At 45.6% G+C, this 19,314-nt stretch overlaps 1 protein-coding gene across 1 annotated transcript; it reads left to right on the top strand.

The window, feature by feature from the left end:
* Positions 1–2,448: 2,448 nt before the first annotated feature.
* LOC112479763 (protein POLR1D-like) lies at positions 2,449–17,759 on the top strand. Its single transcript, XM_025046945.1, has 2 exons — positions 2,449–2,523; positions 16,683–17,759. Exons 1-2 carry the CDS (start codon positions 2,507–2,509, stop codon positions 16,948–16,950), a joined length of 285 nt encoding a protein of 94 aa, XP_024902713.1. The 5' UTR covers positions 2,449–2,506; the 3' UTR covers positions 16,951–17,759.
* Positions 17,760–19,314: the final 1,555 nt, after the last annotated feature.

Genomic DNA, 19,314 nt, shown 5'->3' with positions numbered 1-19,314 from the left:
CCTGATGGAGCGTTATTTCCTGCCGACGTGCAGCGTTGCAGCTGGATTATGACATAAACTGGCCTTTCTGGGCAGGACCAGAAAGCTGGCCAAACATTTTAACAGTTTTATGAAAAAAGGCATTCTGGTTTATTTATAACTGATGCATAGTTTGTTCATATTGAGGAACTGGCCAAACAAGTATTTCCCTGATGTGTTTAACTTTCCGTCGTCAGGGGGACAGCGAGCACGTGGTAGATCCAAGTCAGATTGATCGCCTGTGCCGAATGCCAACTCTAACTGGAAAATAAAAATTTAAAAAGAAGAAGAAGAAAAGATGACTACCTGTTTTTATTCGGAAACTAGCACACTAATTGATGGGAATGGTGGTGGGTGTTTGGGATATTTTTACCCTTTGTTTTTTTTTGTACTTATATCTATAAGGGTGAAAAAGGATCTCTATTTCGGAGCGAGGTAGGATAAATCTTTCATGAAATACTGTGTGAGGCAAGCCCTCAGATCTCATCAGTAGGATGTATCATCATTTTAAGGAGGTGGAGGAAGGATGTGTGGTGATCAGATGTACTTACCTATTCGTGATTCCCGAGGCTGGGCTGGGAAGCGGAAGCCGATGGAGCCCGTCCAGGCTGGCTCAGTGTTTGTTTCGGAGCGAGGTAGGATAAATCTTAAATGAAATACTGTGTGAGGCAAGCCCTCAGATCTCATCAGTAGGATGTATCATCATTTTAAGGAGGTGGAGGAAGGATGTGTGGTGATCAGATGTACTTACCTATTCGTGATTCCCGAGGCTGGGCTGGGAAGCAGAAGCCGATGGAGCCTGTCCAGGCTGGCTCAGTGTTTCGTTCTTCACTGACCCTGTCAGTGGGCCCTCCCGGATGGGTCGGAAAGGGTCAGCCTGCCACTTTAGCTGAAAAGGCATTTTTTAAAGCTCTCCCTATTAATTGGAGTTTATTTTTTAAAATGTGCAAGTTATAGAAAAATAGATATATCCGTTGAAAATTAAGAGGGTGATGAAATAGTTTCAATACATACTATGAGAAAAATGGAATAAATACAAGGAGAAACATAAAGTTAAAAAAAATTTTTTTTTTTTTTTTGGTGACTAGAGGAGGATGATGCAGTACACCACTGTATTTTCTCATAAATATTGTAATAATAGTTGTCCTTTTAATCTATGCGTGTGCCTTGATAAAATAAAAATATGAAATAAAACATTCTTACAAACTAACAGAATGTTCATATTTTAAAATGACAAATAGTATCTATAGTAGTACTGTTACAGTGTAATTAAATGTTTTTATAGAGAATCAATATATATAGTTATCCAGTTTCAAAACATCCCGATTAGATTTATAGTTCTGTCACTAGACTGTATTTGTTTGCACCTTTATATCTCTTTTTTTCTCAGGCTTATTGTTTATATGTTGGAAGTCATATTAGAGCCAGGGGCGATCATCCTCCTAATTTACTACCCATAGCACCTTGCACAGTCTCTTAGACATAGCAAAGTCTCACAATATGGATGATGTTTTCTGGTTTTTAAATCTCTCTCTACAAATTTAATAAATAATACATTCACCTTTGAAAAAATAGAAAATTCAGAGAAGCAAACTAAAAAATAAAAATCACAGAAAAATTTGTCTTACCATTTTGATAACATCCCTCCAAATGTTTTCCTATGCAATATATACATGCAAATAAATTTAAAATAAAATAATCTTTTACACACTGTTTCGTATCCACCTTTATATACTAAATACGTTCTGACTGTCTCTCTGTGCCAAGTATTCATTTATCTTCCTTTTTAACGACTGCCAGATCTTCTGCTACGTAGATATGCCATGATTTATTTAACCAGTCCTGTTTTAGTAAACATTTAAGTTTTCTAGTTTTTTTCCCCTAGTTGTTAACAAGTTGTTTAATGAGTATTCTTGTACATATAGTTTTGCATACTTAGTCGACTTTTTTTTTTAAGGATAAAGTGCAATTTTTAGGTCATTAGATATGCATTATTTTTAAGGCTCTTTATCATGTTGTCAGATTGCCCTCCAGAAACGTTATTGCAGCTTCGGTCCCCATTAGTAGAGAAAAGAACATCCGTTTCTCTACTCCCTTGCCAACTGATAAGCAAAAAATAGATTCATCAACGTCGGGTTAATTAGTATTTCTTAGAATAAAAGTCCTTTTGAACATTTTTAATATGGATTTAATTTGTCATTTCGTCTTTAGTTTTCATTGTTTTTTCTCCTTCGTATAAAAAGTTTCTTTTTAATTTTTACGTATTTGAACGACTAACCATTTAAAAAAATTCTTTTTAACACTCTCTCCCAATTTTGAAATTTTATGTTTCAAAAGCTGTTCCTTTCCCAAGATTACATACATGGAGTGAATTGATTTTCAGAATTTAAGGGGTGACTCCCTCTCAAATTTCTTCCTTTTTCCCATCAGGAAAGCAATAGAAGAGCTGCTTAAAGAGGCAAAACGTGGGAAAACGAGAGCAGAAACGATGGGTCCGATGGGTTGGTAAGTACTCGAGTGATCTCCCTTAAAACTTAAAAATAACACCTTAAAGAGAAAGGTCTTCTCTAGCATGTGGAAGGAACGGAAGACCATGGACTGGCGGGACTCACCTGAGGCGAGAGGTAGAGGAGGTAGAGGCATGGCTGCGGGCTGCGGGCTGTGGGCTGCAGGCTGCGGGCTGCGGGCTGGGAGCTCCGAGAGGACAGAGAAGTGGGCTGCGGGGCGCTCACGGAGGACGTCTGCCATGATTTCATCGTCCCTTTGGTTCACAAATGCCCACGAGATATGCGGATGCTACTGTGCCTAACGGCACCTGTGGGCCGGCGATGCTGCGTCAGCATTCCTTGGTTAAGAATTCTGTTTGAATTATAGGCATTAGTAAATTAAATTTTACTTAACAGAATTCTGACCGTAAGGTCGATCGTGTGACAATTCAGCCGTGTAGAACTTACGTTTACCTTTGCAGTTTCTATACAAAATAGAGCTGGTGAAAACTTAGTATTAACAGAGGAAGTACAAACAGGAAGAATTTAGTCTTAAGATTCAAGCCTGTTCTTTTAAGCATTACTTTAGCAATAGCATTCACGTTCAATAAATGTTCCGACTTTAGAGCTTTTATCAACAATTTAAGATTTACTGCGGAGAAGTACTGTGGGCCATTAAAGAAGAATAAAATATAAAAATGAGACAGGAGTAGAAGCTGGACTTCTGATATACCTCATTCTGTAGATTTGACTTAGAACCATGCACGCGGTTCACATAAAATATAAAACAAAGTTTATCAATAGAGGGAAAAGACAATACCTAAAAATCAAGCAAAATAAAACAAATGGACCTAAATAAGCCATTTTGTAGATGGCTTAGCCACACATGGAGCAACTAGTTCCCATTATCTGAAATTTGACTCTATTTCCAAAAGACAAAAGAAGAACTCCAAAGAAATCTTAGATTGTCTTCAGTCATTACATCGTTAGTAATAATACTGATATTGTTATTCTGGAAATATTATGTAGTAGGATAAAGCAAATAAGTAAATATGTATTTGCTGTAACTAGCAAGATTTTCAAGTGAGAGGTCACAGTCTCCAGAACCGCCCTCGCTTCATACTCCAACTTCAAGTTCAGGCTTCCCCAAGCTACCCTCGGCTTAACGGTTACAGTTTATTGCAGAGAAAAGGTACAGATTAAAAAAGCCAAAATAAGAGATGCAACGGGCATGGGCTGGGAGATTTCCAAAGAGCAAGCTTCTGTGGTCTTCTCCCTGTGGAATCAGGACACATATCCTCCCCCATCAGCGTGTGACAGTGTGCATGGCACATTGCCAACCACAGAAGCTCCCTTGAGCATTCAGAATTTTTATCGGGGTTCAGTTACTTACGCACAGTTGATCAATTGATTGATCGATCGATTGATTGATTACGTGCATGGTTGAGCTTAGTCTCCAGGCTAGCCAATACCACGTGACCCGAAGCTCCCACCTGGAATCACATAATCGGTCTTTCTGGCTTAGCCAGCCCTCCCCCTGAGACCAGATGTGGCAGGCCCCACTCATAAAGGCCACCCCAAATAAAGACATTTCTATCAGGTATGACATTGCCTCCCAGATTGAGATTCCATCTGAGAAGCCGAGGGCAAAGGCCAGAGCTCTCTGCGGGCAAGACCCGACTGTTTACTACACGGGCAGGAAATCTTGTCACACTAGTGAGCAAACTGTCAGTGACTACCATAATTGTGTCAGAAAGACTGAGGGACCAACGTGAAAGACCTCCCACTAGTCAAAGATGAGATAATTCGATCATCAAAAAAGAATGAAGCTACGATTATTGACATACTTAAAACACGAAAATCCATAAGGTGCCTAATGAAAGTCCATAATGAAAATCACAACGAGGAGCTCAGTGGTCCCCACGGGGTGACGCGAGGGAACATTCGTGAAACTGGCAAAGAGTAAAGAAGAATAAGGCATTTATCCTGTTTCCTGTACACATCATACCACATGGTCACAAAACAATGGAGGAAAGAAACATTCCTTATAGAATTACAACTATTAAATGTTCAAAGGACTATAGAATTGGGATGATCATAATTCTTAACATCTCAATAAGAAGACAATCTAATTTAAAGCGGATAAAATGTTTAAATAAATTGCTCCATCAGAAATGATACGAGATGGTCCAGCAAGCATATGAAAAGATGCTCAAATCGTTAGTTATCAGGAAAATGCAAATTAAAACCACAGTTACCACTGCTCATGCACTAGAATGGCTAAAATTTAAAAAAAAAAGCCAACGGTACCAAAGAAAGATGAGGCTGTGCAACTAGTCGTTGGTGGAAATGTGAAATCGCACCTCCACTTTGAAAAACAGTGACAGTTTTTTACATACGAGACAATTTTTCTAACCAATTCCCAGAGAATTGAAAACCTTAGATCACACAAAAATCTGTACGGTGATGTTCGTAGCAGTTATATTCATGGTAGCTCAAAACTGGACACAACCCAGATGTCCATCAATCGATGATTGGATTCACAAACCAGTCATGTCTATGCATTCAGCACTACTCAGTAATTAGAAGGAAAAGAGCTCCTGGTACTCACTGCGCGCATGGATCTCGGAAACACTATGCTGAGTGAAAAGGAGCCAGACACAGAATACTGTGCGGTGTAAGATTCCATTTGTATGACATTTTAGAAAAGCCAGAACTACAGTGACAGAAAAGAGATCGTCGGCTGCCAGGAGGTGGGGCGGAGGAAGGGGTTTACCGCAGAACTTTTTTGGGTGACGGAGATGTTCTGTATATTGATTTTTGTGATAATTACATGACTCCATACACCTGTCAAAACGTACAACGCTCTTTACTCAAAAGAATTAGTTTTATTCTATATAAATCGTACCTCAGTAAACCTGCTTTTAAAAAAAGAATGTCATCATTTTACCATCCCGAATGATAGACAGGATCTAGGTAAAGAGCATCAGTGGCCGCTAAGTCCATCGGATGAAACGTGATTGGGGAACTCTCTGATGACCGGGTCGGGCTGGCAGCACCTGAACTCGTGGATCAACCTTGAAGCCGTAGGAAGAGCAAACCACCACCTGTGGAACACCCTTATCAAAACCTCGAACCCAGATCCCATCAGGGCTCCAGGTAGAACTTCTAGTTTGCAGGAAATACAGAGGCCAGAGGAACACGTTAAATGACGCTATAGGGATAAAACCTTTGTAGGGAATTCTACAGGACGAGCAACTCAGTTTCTTTAAGAAATGAATCGCAAGGAGAAAAGGAAGAGGAGGAGCATCCTGTGAATTAGGAGGTTTGAGGCACATCAAATAAAACGTGTACCGTGACGGGATCCTCATCCAAACTAACTGTCGGGGTATTTGATGATATTAAGGAATTAACGTCGATTTTTAAAAACATGTGATAATGGTATTGCTGTCCCTTTATTTTTAAAAAGCTATTTTTTTAGAAATTCATTCTGATGTATTTATGGGATAATAAAATGAAATATTCCAGCGTGAGTCACTCTGTATGTAATCTATGTAATCATCTTAGATTCAATAAAATACCTATCTCCTGGGAGGGCGGCTGTAAAACTTGGGGAGATAATACGTATGAAAACAACTCCACAGGCGCCTGACGGAGCGGTCGGTTCGTGGATGTCAGCTAAATCTGGTCTCATCGTCCTTCTCGCCCTCCTCTGTCCTTTGCACGGTTCAGCTGCCTCTCCTAGTGGGACCCACATCGGCATGACCTTTGTCAGCGACAGGCTGTTCTGGTTTTCGGTGTAAGGCAGGACCTCGATCAGGGGGACGAGAGTCGTCGGTCCAATCTAAGGAGTCAGCATAGAGTTAAATCGTAAATTCAGCTGACTTGACGAGTGAATAATAAAATATCCGGCAGGGTTCTTTTTCTGCCAGGGGTGTTTGGGAGGGTCGCATGTGTCCAGGCTGCTCTCCAGATGGAAGTCACGCACCCCGACCACCTCGGGGCCACCTGTTGGCTTAGCAGAACTTTCTCATAGTACAGGTTTCTCGGTGGCAGCTCTGTGTCCCCTGGAATGAGTGATCACATGCGCAAGCATCTTGAGATCTGTGGGGGTGTCAGTGTCCCCTCTGGCTGTCACATGAGTTAGGGTGGCAGTTCTACAAAGTCATCGAGCGCTCGGGTTCCTTCCCATTTTCCACATCTCCCGACCGTAGAGCGTGCTGCTTTTCCCCGCACTCCAGGTTTCTCGGTGGCAGCTCTGTGTCCCCTGGAATGAGTGATCACATGCGCAAGCATCTTGAGATCTGTGGGGGTGTCAGTGTCCCCTCTGGCTGTCACATGAGTTAGGGTGGCAGTTCTACAAAGTCATCGAGCGCTCGGGTTCCTTCCCATTTTCCACATCTCCCGACCGTAGAGCGTGCTGCTTTTCCCCCCCGCACTGTAACAGAGTAGCGCCATCACGTGCACCTTCCCTTAGCAGAAACGAGAGGAGAAGGAGGCACGCCCCCTGCCCCAAGGCCACCTCCCACATGTGCGCGCGCCATCGGCCGGGGTTTAGATTCATGTCTACACCTAGGTATGAGGCCAAAGATTCAGTCTGGGTTTTCCCAGGCAGTCGTGTGCCAGGCAAATATCCGGGGTGCTTTTATTATAAAAGAAAGAAAGAATGGATAGTGGGGGACAACTAGCAGCCTCTTCCCAGAAAGGAGGGAAAAGCATGATGAAAAGGGACTTCAGGGCGGCAGGCCAAGCAAGGCGTCCCCGAGTTACAAGAGGTCCTGGGAGAACAGGATGTGGAACTTACATTTTCCTGTTAGTTTATGAGATGAGAATTTCTGCTGACACTGCTATTTGTTTTCAATTGTCGTATAACAATGGTCCGCAAACTGGTTTTAGGATCCTATACTCTCTTAAAAGTTATTGAGGACCCCAAAGAACTTTGCCATGTGTGGGTTATATGTACTGATGTTTACCGTATTAGAAATTTAAATTGAGCAAATTTTACGGTATATGTTAATTCATTTTAAAATAATAAACTCATTACATATTAAAGTAAATATTTTAATAAAAATAACTATATTCGCGAATATACATATATATAGAAAGAGAGAGAGAGAGTTGAGTGGCATCGTTTAATATTTCTGCAAACCTCTTTACTGTCTGGTTTATTAAAGACACCTGGAAAATTTCATATCGGCTTCTGCAGTCGATCGGAATGTGTTATTTTGGTTGAAGTAGATGAAGAAAATCTGACCTCTCACAAATATGTCTTTGGAAGACGAAGAAGTATTTCCATAGCTTTTTCAGAAAATTATGGTATTTCCTAATACTACATTAAAACTTTGCAAGTAACCCCAACGAGGGGTAGTTTCTTAATATTTTTTTATTAGTCACCCCCGGCTTTATTGAAGTATAATTGACAAAATTGTATCTATTTAAAGCACACAGCGTGATGATTTGAGATCTATCTATATAGTGAAACCATTACCATAATCAAGTTAACGCATCACTTTTTTAAAAATCTCTTAGCAAAATTCAAGTAAACATGGGCACATTCATCTTCTATCGTTGCTGTAACAAATTACCACAAACTTTTGGTGGCTTAAATAACACAGATTTATTCTTTTATAGTTCTGAAGGTCAGAGGTCCAAAATGGGTCCCACTGGGCCAAAGTCAAGGTGCAGGCAGGGCCGTGCTCCCTTCTGGAGACACCGGAGGACAGAGTCTAGAGTCTGTTTTCTTGCCTTTTCTTATAAGTGTTGGGAACCTGTCAGATTCAGTTTTCCAGAAGTCTGATTTTCTTTTACTAGGAAACTCCAGTTTTATCATTGGCAATGAATTCAAATTAAAACTTCTAACCACTGCGAGTTATTTTCCTTGAAGCGACAGGCTCTCGCACATCTGAACAACCAGCTAGTTCACCTTGCAATTTGAGCAGTCACGCGAGCGTTTTTTCTTGAGTTAGCTCTTGGTCCAGCACACTCTGGAGGATGTGGGCTATGTATGAAAGGCGTGACTTGCTTCTACTCCTTGTTGGCCCTGGGAAAAAGGCATCTTCTCTATCACGCTCATCCTGGGAGAACACCTGTTTTCTCGTCTGTTTAATTGTGTGTGTGTGTGTGTGTGTGTGTGTGTGTGTGTGTGTGTGTGTAAATTAAAACTTCTAACCACTAACCCATTGGTTCACAAACTTATTTGCACATTTGAAATCATCTGGGAGCTTTTAAAAATATGTGCCTGCGTCGTATGATCAAAGATTATGAGTTTGGGGTATGGCCTGAGCTTCGGAGGTTTAAAAAGATACCCAGGTGATTCTAAAGGGCACTCAAATTAGCAAGCCACCACACTGGCCCGTTTGAGAAATGAACGACACCAGCCTGCTCTGCAGCGTTCGGAGCATTCCCACCCTTCTCCAAGGCAGACAATGCGACCGCATTCAGCCGGCCTGGTGTCCCCAGACCCTTCCCTGCCACATCGACCTCCATGGCCAGATCTGTGAGGAACAGACGATCTCTTGCTTCCCACTGGGCCATGGTCTGTTTTTCTAAGCATCTAGAAGACCTTTATATGCGCTTTAAATGTTCACATGGAGCTGGAGCGAACGACGTGACTTTGCCCCCCGGATGTCTCCAGAATGATCTCAGTGAGGTAGTTGCGTCATTGCTGGAAAGAGATCGCTGAATTTAAAGAAAGGGCAAGCAGGATGCCGTTTCTATTTTATAAAGAAAGAGGCCGTTCGGTGCTGCGTAATTCTCAAATGTATTTTAGCAAAAGAATCTTGTTAGAAGTGTATTTGACAGAGGCTGCAAAGTAGCTGAAATATTGACTTGTTTTTAGTCAACATGAAGGAATTTGTAAGCACATTTCAGAAATGTGCTCAGCTTCTTTGTCTACAAAGCTGTTTTTATTCTGGTCACATGGACTTATTTATATAGCCCACGATAATCTATGAGTCTAGTGTCTGCGGAACTTCAGCCTTATACTTAGAAAGGCTTGTCATTTGGTGCAAAAAGTTCCAGAGATTGAATCTGACAGAGAAGGATCCCTCAGTTTTCTTAACCCAGTTGTTTTAAGGGACATGACACTTTGGGGTGCTTTTCTGTTTGGGTGTGGGGTCAGTCTGGCGACACCTACATTGTTCTTCTATTTTATGTCGTCAGATTTGCTGATTGGGAAGCAAATAGTTTCTCCAGTCCTTATTCAGGCACGTGGTTTTTTACTCATCTGAATATTCACCGAGCATCAGTAGGTATGTTAAGAGGCCAGGTGAGCTGGAAAGCACAGCCATCTGCGGGAACCAGTGGGGAGGACGGGAGGGGCTCAGATCTCAGAGTGGCGTAAGTCTGAGGCTCTTGGCGGTGTCTTGGGGCCACCGAGATCCAAAGCTTTTCCCTTACGGATTCACAACACGGGGCCCGAGTAGGTTTCTTAAGGCCCAGACCAGCTTCCCTGTCTCCGGCCTAACGCTCGCGCGCTGTGGGCGCTGCCTCTGTCTGTGGCTCGTCACCTGGCAGCGCACAGGGCATCTTGCTTCCTGCCCCTGCCGCCCGCACATCCAGTTCTGGCAGAGCACCTGGGAGCCGGCGCGCGTCACCGCTGTACCACACAGCGGCGCCCGGGCCTGCGCTGCTGCGGGAGCAGGAGCCAAAGCCGTGGCCTGGCCCAGGACAGCACCACGCACGTATCCGCCTCTGAACTTCACCGCCCCCCACCCCCACTCCTCTTGGTGCTCCCTCGAACAGCGTCCACACAGAAACAGCCTGCTATCTCTCTTCGCTGCAGGACCTAGCGTAATGCCTTACGGATGAAAGATTCCCAGGTTTGTACCGGTAAACACTACAGCTGCCGATGTGCATCCCATTGCGTTTGGGTACAGCGTTACAGAGTGCGCTGAAAACCTGCCTGGGCCTGCCGTACGCAGAGTCGTTACCGATTAGCAGCGTGGTAGCAGAGATGGTGACGCTGTCAAAGGATTGCCCAGGTGGCCACACGCTGAGGCGTTCGAGTGCCAGACTATAACCTGGCACTGTGGCCGGCTGTGGTAGCTGTGGCAGCTGTAAACAAGTGAGCTGTGATTGACCACAGCCTCGGGGTTTAAAGCAGCACCCTTGTTCCGTGGGGCGCTGGGCCTGGCATACTTCGTCCCACGTGGCTATTTTAGACTTACACAGCTGTGCGCACAACGGAAGGTGAGATGCTGTCGCTGGGGTGGCCACGGGTTTGGCTGGAGGATAAAGGAATGCGCTGGAACGCATTGCATGGACCTTGCTTCCGTGACCCCAAGGCCTCCGTCTCCCTCGCCATAAAAATAAATTTTTTTTTTCTTTTCTCCAGTCTTTATTCGGGCACATGGTTTTTTACTCATCTGAATATTCACCGAGCATTACTTTCCCACTGCCTGTTGTTCTTCCCAAATCTCAGAGTCAAGTCAAGTGCGTTTGGGGAGTTCTCTGCCTTGGCCCTTGTTCTTGGGCTTGTGAGTAGCCAGCTGTTCTCAGCCGACTTGACGCTGCGTACGGATCTGCTTCGCGGTGCGTGTCCTGGACCAGGGGCCTCGGCCACGCGTTGCTGGCAGGCTCTTCTATGGCTCTTCCCCAGCTGCTCCAGTTACGGGCCGTCCAGTGAGACCGCAGCGTGCCTGCCATCCCCTCCCGCCCCACCTGGGGTGGCGCTGGGAAGGTGGGCCGTGGAGTCAGACCCCTCCGGTCCACACGCTGCCAGCTCGCGCTCTTGGACAAGCCGCTCCTTCTCTTTGGTCCACCTGTGAAGTGGCTGAGAGTCAGAGCCAGCAAGCGGGACCACGTGGGCGACGTGATGGCACAGGGCGGTGGCTTCACGGGTGCCGCTTAGCGTTGCCGTTGCTGTTATGCCTTTTTTATTTTTATCTTTTCGGTTTATTTTTTTTATTTACGTATAGTCGGTATACAACCTTATACGAGTTTCTGGTGTACAGCCTAGCGATGCAGCATTTTTATACCTTATAATGTGGCCACCCCACTAATTCTGGTAATCAATCGCCTGTCCCCGTGCCAACTCATCGCAGTGTTATTTATTGGCTGTTCCTCCTCGTCTCCCCCAGCCCCCCACCCTGATGTTCTCGTGGGCTGGTGAGCACGTGTAGCTAGCTACTCGATGGGTCACGTTCATGAGACTTTCAGAAACCGGAAGTGGCAGGTGTAGATGCGTAGAGCGTGAGTCGTTCCCGCTTCCATCCTTCAGCGGCAGAGAGCCCAAAGCATTCAAATCCGGGGAGAAAATCCCATTTGTCTTCCCCTTTTTGTTCTCTAGGTTTGTTTCACAGTTTACTGTTTTTCGTAAGTCGAGTATGGTAACCGCAGGGAAAAAGTCCTTTATTTTTGCAAATTATGTTAAACAGTGTGCTTACTCAAAAAAAAAAAAAGGTGAAAAGCTCGCAACCTCACCTTGAATCTTAGTCCTTCCGATGGCACGTGCTGTAGGACCCGCCTGCCCTGAGCTGTCAGGACCCGTCACACAGCTTCTGGCCGACAGCTTTGGAAGAGAAGCGCATTGCTTCTGTTTTGAAGTTTCGCTTAGGTGGAATGCTGGGTCTGCAGTCCGACGGTGCCGTCGTGGGCACTTGCCAAAGCAGTTTTTTTTTTTAACCGATGTCATCGTATTTGGAGTTTTATATCCACGTAGGTAGTCTTCCCACATGAACTAGTACAACTTTCTAAAACCAAAAATAAAAATAACTAGCCAGGGCGAGAAAGTCGGCACTGGATGTGTTGCAGCTACAGCCAGACAGCGGCCACCCCGTCCCGTGGCCTCCTTCGGTCCCTACCCCAGCACGCACAGCCGGTGACCCGGGCAGAGCGGACCCGCGTGGGGCGGCCGCGGCCTGTGTCTTCACTGCAGGACTCGGGGTTCCTCCTCAGTGCTGGTGTGAATGGTTGAGCATCCAATGCCAGCTTGTCCTGTCACCTCAAAATACAGAGAGAGATGGCACCGAGGAAGAGCTGAGAAGCGAGACAGAGGGATGATGATGTGACGTAGTACCCTAACGTGAGGAAGGGGAAAAGAGGTTTTCTAAACGGCGGGCACAGAACTCAGCAGAGTCTCTAATGGGGCGGGGCCTTGGGGACCGCCCCTTACCTCAGCCTTCTGCTTTATGTCTGAGGCCCATCTGTGAACAGTTTATGGAACGTCAGGCAACGCAGGTTATGAGCTCAGAGGTAGCGCCCCGTTCCCGCTGGCCCCGACATCCACGGAGAATCTGGGTAGCCTGGAAAGTGAGACCTCCCGAGACTGAAGCCTAACCGTTTAAGTACCAACACTTTTTAATTTTAACCCCTTTTATGAAGTTTTCTATAAAATGTCTCATTAACTTATTCTCAGTAGCTCAGGTTTTTTTCTTTTAAAAATATTTATTTTTTAAAATGTTTTACATGAATTTTTGTAAACATATTTTTTAAGATATTTCTCATTGAGAAACGACAGATAGTCTCCTCCATTCTTGATTAGCTTCTTATCCCAGGTGATTTGCGACTTTGGGATGTTCTCCTGAATTGCCGTGGAAAAATCCCTGGTATAGAAACTTATTTGATCGCTATATATATTCTTTTTCATGAACAGAGCGTGAATAGTAATCATATAGGTCCATAGTCCCTTGCATAAAACCCTTCTAAATTTAGATACTTTCGCACTTTAGAAAGAAACTCTAGCATGGGGTGTGCCCCACAAGGATGCCCAGAGATCCTTGCTCAAAACATTTGATCATTTCTTCAGCAAAACATGTGAGCGCCCCCACACTAAGTTGGACAAAAACCGGATGTAAATGGCCCGGTGTCAACTTAGGTGAGATTTTGCTGCCAAACGAGTTGTGATATCATAAAAAGAACTTGATTTTCAGAGGTTTTTAAATTTTGAAATTGTAAGTATGAAATTATAGACGCACAGGTAACAGTTATCGAAGATTTACTATATGCCAGGCACTGCACCAAGGGCTGTGTGCATTATCTGTGTGCATTATCTAACAAGATAATACAATACAAAAGCTATTGTATTACCTTACAATAGCTTTATAACTATATGCCAGGCACTGCACCAAGGGCTGTGTGCAATATCTTGTTAAGTCCTTACAATAGCTTTATCAGGTAAATCCTATGACTCCCGTTTACACAGGGGAAACGGATGCACAGAGGAGTTAAGCAACTAGCCCACGGTCACACAGCCGACGAAGCAGGAGAGCCAGGATACGCACCACGGCCAGCATTTACTAAGTGCTTGTTAGGTAGCAGGTCTTCCTCTAAGCACTCGACGTGTTTCTCTTGATCTGCGTGCAGGATTGAAGACTCTGACCCCCATTTCACTGGTGAGAGGCCACGGGGAGAACGCAGACTGTGCCTCGCGGTCAGGCCGATGGGTGGTACGATCCGAGGGCGCACGCGCTCAGCCGGGGTACCGTGTCGTCCGAGTTCCTAGCAAGGAAACAGCTGGCCATGAGATGCAGCGAAACCAGTCAGCACGTTAGAGGCCAGAGCATCTCACCTCTGCGGGTTTCCTCGGTCATCAGCTCCGATGTCACTCTGCTCGTGCTTCGATGTATTCAGTGCACGCTTTATAGTTTCTTTATACGGAATCACGTCCTGCAGGTACCTTCACATCTGCTCGCCGCTGCCCCGTCTCACTGCTTATTTGTTCATAGAGTGTGAATGAGCACTTGCCGTCGTTTCTAAAATGTGCCCTGGCGTGTCTGGGAGGAGTCAGTTTCGAAGTCTCCCCACTTCCTCCCCCCAACCCCCACCCCAAGGAAACCAGTTCTCTCCTAGCCATCCTCGACTTCACCTTGAGTAGAATGTAGGCACAACCGCCGTTAAAAATCCCACCCTTGATGTTAAAAGGAGACGTCGATGCCAGTTTTCTTGCGGATAAAAACCGTCCCATTCTCCGACTGGCTCCTCCGGCCACTGCGTTGAGACTAGGAAGCCATCCTCTGACACAGACATCACCGCAAGCATAGACCCCCCCATTCTCCAGCGGAAGAGGGACTTTGTTCATCTCGGGCGAGCGCCCGTGCTAAAGATGGCCTCGCCTGGGAGACAGCCAGAGGCCGTGGGACTCACCGGGGGGGACAGGCTTTGTTCAAAGATCCCGGATTATTGTCTCATTTGTTTAACCCAGAGTAGAGCTGACTGGTTTTACCAGCACTGAGATGGCCCAGCCAGTGCAGACACCCCAGAATTCCTCTGTAGCTGGCTCTGTTTTCAACAGCTTCCTAGCCTTCTGTATCCAAGACTTGTACGTGGTCCGTTTACTCATGAAAATGACTTTGGGAGGCCCGGGGCCACAGCTGGCGGAGGGGCGCTCCAGCGTTTCGCCTTCGTGACAGCGGTGTGGCCTGCTCTTCTGGATGTTTGCTGAGTTTGCGGCTTCGGCGGCTCGGGTGACTTCACCAAAGCAGTGCCTGAGCCCAGAGCCCAGTGGTGTCCTGTAATAAAGCCACCACGGTTAGAGCCCAGCCTGTGCTCTCCCATTGCACAGAGCCTCTAATGCCGAGGAGTCCCCCACCCGCATCCGCACTGAGGTATAAATGGCTTTGCCTTGGGGCGATGGGTCCCCCCGTCCCCTCGGTCCCCTCGGTCCCCTCTGCGCTCGCAGACCTGCCTTTCTTTGCCCTTCATCATCACCGTTCTTCTCTGCTTCTCATCTGGTTCACTGTGGCTTCTCAACTCCAGCGCTAAAAAAACAAACAACGCCCCCCCCACCCCCGACCCCGTCCCCAAACTCCAGCGCCATCACGACCTGTAAAGGTTCCCCCTGCCTCTCCTGCACACCATGGCCCTTTTCTCCACAGGCTTTCCACCCTCATGCTAGCTCATTGTCCCGCCTCCCGGCACACTGGGTGTACATGCGTCTTTGATTCTTAGATGCTGTCTCCGTCCTGACGGGCTTAAGAGCTGCTTGATGGCGGCAGGAGACATTTTCTTTTATTAATTCTCCTCCTTTTACTTCCAGATTTATTGCCATTCCGGTAGCCTGAGGTGTTCTGACCTCCGCATCAGTGACGCTGGGCTGATGACTGCTCGCGTGGCACTGATGCAGAGCTAGCCACAAAACGCCTGTGGTGGGGTGTCGATAGGGAGGTCTGGAAGTTTTACGTGGGGCTCTCTTTGAATCGAAGTGTGATCTAAAGATGGAGGTTATGGATTCTTGTATTGTCTGTCATACCGGCTCACCTGCACGATATGATTTTGGGGTTCACTACCCAGCTAAAATGAGCCCATCAGATGGCGGACGGCTCGAGGCCGAGGGAAATACGCAGGTTTTTGTTTGTGTGGGGTTTTCTTTTCCAAAAGGAAAGCTTTGTTATACCAGCAAAAATAAAACAAATATTATGGGAGGTAAGTATAACTCAGCATGTGAATTATCAGTTTAATGAGTCACATCCTCCCTCCTGGGTAACCTCGAATCATGAAGCTACTTAAATATACACTGCAGAGAAATTGCCCCAGAGGCTGGGTTTGCGTACAGCACCGCCTCTGGAGCAGAGACGGGAAGCCTGAAAGAGAACGTGGAAGAGGTTTTTAAAAGGTAGAAAAGGTGATTATTGTATTTTTATAAATCGTTTCAGACAATTTTTATTTCTAGAGTAGATCCCTGAGCTCCAGGATTCGAGATATAGCAGGATATATATACTTTTGTTATTGTATATATACTTTTGTTGTTGAGAGGGGCTTATTTTTACTCCTTGTTAATACAAAGCAAGCCACAATATATTTCACTCGAAATGCAGATTGTAGTCAAATCGGGCATTTCTTGTTTAAGAAGAAGATATTAAACGATTCAGTTCATTTGCATTGTGGTCCATACCCGTCACACATAGCAGTCGAAAAGTTATTCCCAGTGAGGAAGGGTGAAAGCGTTTGGATAAAGGTAGTCAATACCCGTCACCACATAGCAGTCGAAAAGTTATTCCCAGTGAGGAAGGGTGAAAGCGTTCGGATAATCTCCAGCCAGCCGGCCTCCAGAATTCCCAGGGCGTCGCTAGTCCCCTCGTACTCCGAGTTTACACTAGGTGGCACGCCAGGAAAGACGAACAAGTGTATGAACTTGGTGCTGTGGATGCAGAAGTCTTTGGCGGCAGCCACGCTCGTGGGTTCAGCGTTGGGAGTCAGCTGTTTGATCTGTGATTGTTTTCTCTCCCCCTCCCCCCCCAGGATGAAGTGTCCTCTTGCTGGCACAAATAAAAGATTTCTAATTAACACAATTAAGAACACACTGCCCTCCCATAAAGAGCAAGACCACGAACAAAAAGAAGGCAGCGAGGAGCCTCCGAAAAGCCAGACCCAGAAAGAAGAGAACCGGAAGCAGCACAGAGGCCACCCTTACAAGCACGGCTTCCCGGCCCGAGGCCCCGGCCGCCACTCACCCCCCAGGAAGCGGGGCGGCCACGACAAGTATGAAAAGCGGTCAAGCAGGCGATGAGGCAGGCCTGGGGGACGAGCCACAGGTGCTGTTCGCCCCGGACTGGTGCTGTGCAGGGGTTGCTGAGGACAGGCCTGGAGCTGGCAGAGCAAACATCTGGGAGCGATTCGTGACAAGCAGAAAACGACCTAGGAACTCTTCAGGGACATTATGAGTGCAAAGGGGCTTGCTCGGAAGAGTCTTGGCAAGTTAAGCTCCTCGGGCAGTGTAGCGTACATATGTGTCGTTTCTGTTCTATCTTGTTTAGAAGTTGGTTTCAAAATAAAACTAGAACGTAAAGGTTTTCAGAGACCGTTAAAACCGGTTCCAGTTTTTCTGATGTGTTGCAATGGTGGCCATGTCTCAAAAATTCTCAAAAAAAAATGAGCTACTCGTAAATCCCACGCTTTCCCTTTTTGGGTGACAAGTTTGGAATTTAGAAATCATCAGGCCAGGAGTCATATTTAAGGAAAGGGCTGGGAATCTACCAAGAAACGTTTGGATGCTCAGCTTTGTTTTCCTTAAGTGAACAATCTAGGAAATTCTCAAAGTGGCTTTGAATCTAGTGCTCCGTGTCAATAAGCGAAGGTTAAAAATTGGCTCTTGTTCCTCGTGCGTTCTCAAACTCATTCCCGAGATAGAACGATTTTTCTACATTTAATTTTTTTGAATATGTAAGTTTTAAGTGGTGCTTTTAAAAGAATCTCCAGAAGTTAAAATGAACATAATTATTTTACTGCTATGTCTTATTTAGCTAAAGACCTGTGATACCACTTTAGTGTATTTGTTTCAGAAATCTTCACTTTAAATAAAAAATGTGTTTACTATGCCTTTTTTTTTTTCCCCCCGATCTTGGCACGAATCTCTTTTAACGTACAATCACAAGCTTTGCAAACCTGTATTCTTCCTTTTATACTCAGGAAAATGTCACCAAGCACCCTCTTCCCCGGTCCACAAAAGGAAGAAGAATCTGTCACTCTGACCCCCTCCCCAGTTTTCCAAAGCGTAGCGCTTATGCCTGGCTGCTCCGGGATAATCACCCTGTCGCGGCCCTGCTCCCGGCTTCCTGGCAGCCAAGAAAAGCCCTTTCTGAAGCTAGCAAGGGACACATCCGCAAAGTTCGCTTTAGGGTCTTTACAGAGAAGCCAGAATAGACCGTCGCTCCCCGCACCAAGCCGCTCTGCCACACTCTCAGTCTGCTCTGAGCTCAAATCTCAGGGGTGACAAGCCCAGAGCCGCCCAAGACCCCTGGGTCTCATCCTGTCACTTTCCAACACAGAAGGGGTAACTCGGTTCAGAGGACTCTCTCGAGTTGTGTATGAGCTGTACGATTTGGGCTAAATTCGAAATATTTTATATTTAAATAGTTGTTAGAAACAGCGGTCGCGAAAGCTTCTTAAATTCTTGTTATAATTAAGTAAAACAAAGTCGAATTGGATCGTTTGTCGGTGCGCTCTCTGGAGCAAACCGGCAAGTTCCTCGTCTAAACGGAAATGATTTGAATGAGCATATTCTGACACGCTCAGAAATAAAGGAATCTCCAGCCTAATCAGACTTATCTTTCTTATGTATTTCTGTTAAAGGATAAGTGTTCTACAAAATCATCTTCCCTTTTAAAACCTCTGTTCCGTTTCGGAAAATTTTCTCAGAATCGTTAACACCTCCAGCAAGGGTAGCCGTGGCTTCCTGTATATAAACGTCAAGAGCAGATTATCCGTTCTTATTCTGTATCTATACAGTAAATGTTAGGAAGGGTTGTGTCCTAAGATGTCATGCACACCAGCCACGTCCTGCTTACTGGCCCGGCTGAGAGGTTTTTTTGAAACGTTACTATCTACTCTCCAATATAAGTATATTTAGAGACCACAAAGCCCAGGATAATAGAGGTTACAGAAGCCGAGTCTTAGTCCCGCGTCTGTATCTGGGGCCTCATCCGGGTCACCTGCCTGGACTGCATCTTTCTCCCCCATAACGAAGGTGTTTGGACCAGGTCTCTAATGTCGAAATGGGTCGAGACAAAAGTTCGAAATGTCCAGCGCTAAGTTTTAGGAACTGCATTTCTCGCTAGGAAACGAGACATGGACACAATTTCAACCTAGCCGTATCTGGTCACCTGGGAGTGGCCGGTCTTTCAGAACAGCGAATGCGCGATGGGCCGAGTCCTGACCGGCCTTTCCAGTCTGGTTCTGGAAGATGGCCACGGAGTTTTGAATTTCTGTTATTTTGGGGGGTGGGGGGCAGGGAACAGTAGACCTGCCTGCTCAAATCCAGGCAGCTTTTCATTCCTTTCATTGCTGATGGCTATGGCTCAGCGCGGCTTCCATTTTCACGATTAATAATAATATCTGCCCCTCCCGGAGGAGTATCCGGCCACGCCGGTTCAGC

Source organism: Pteropus alecto, unplaced genomic scaffold (assembly GCF_000325575.1).
Source record: "Pteropus alecto unplaced genomic scaffold, ASM32557v1 scaffold80, whole genome shotgun sequence".
Lineage (NCBI taxonomy): Eukaryota > Metazoa > Chordata > Mammalia > Chiroptera > Pteropodidae > Pteropus > Pteropus alecto.
The sequence above is the reverse complement of the archived record's forward strand: the minus strand, read 5'-3'. Positions and strand labels throughout refer to the sequence as shown.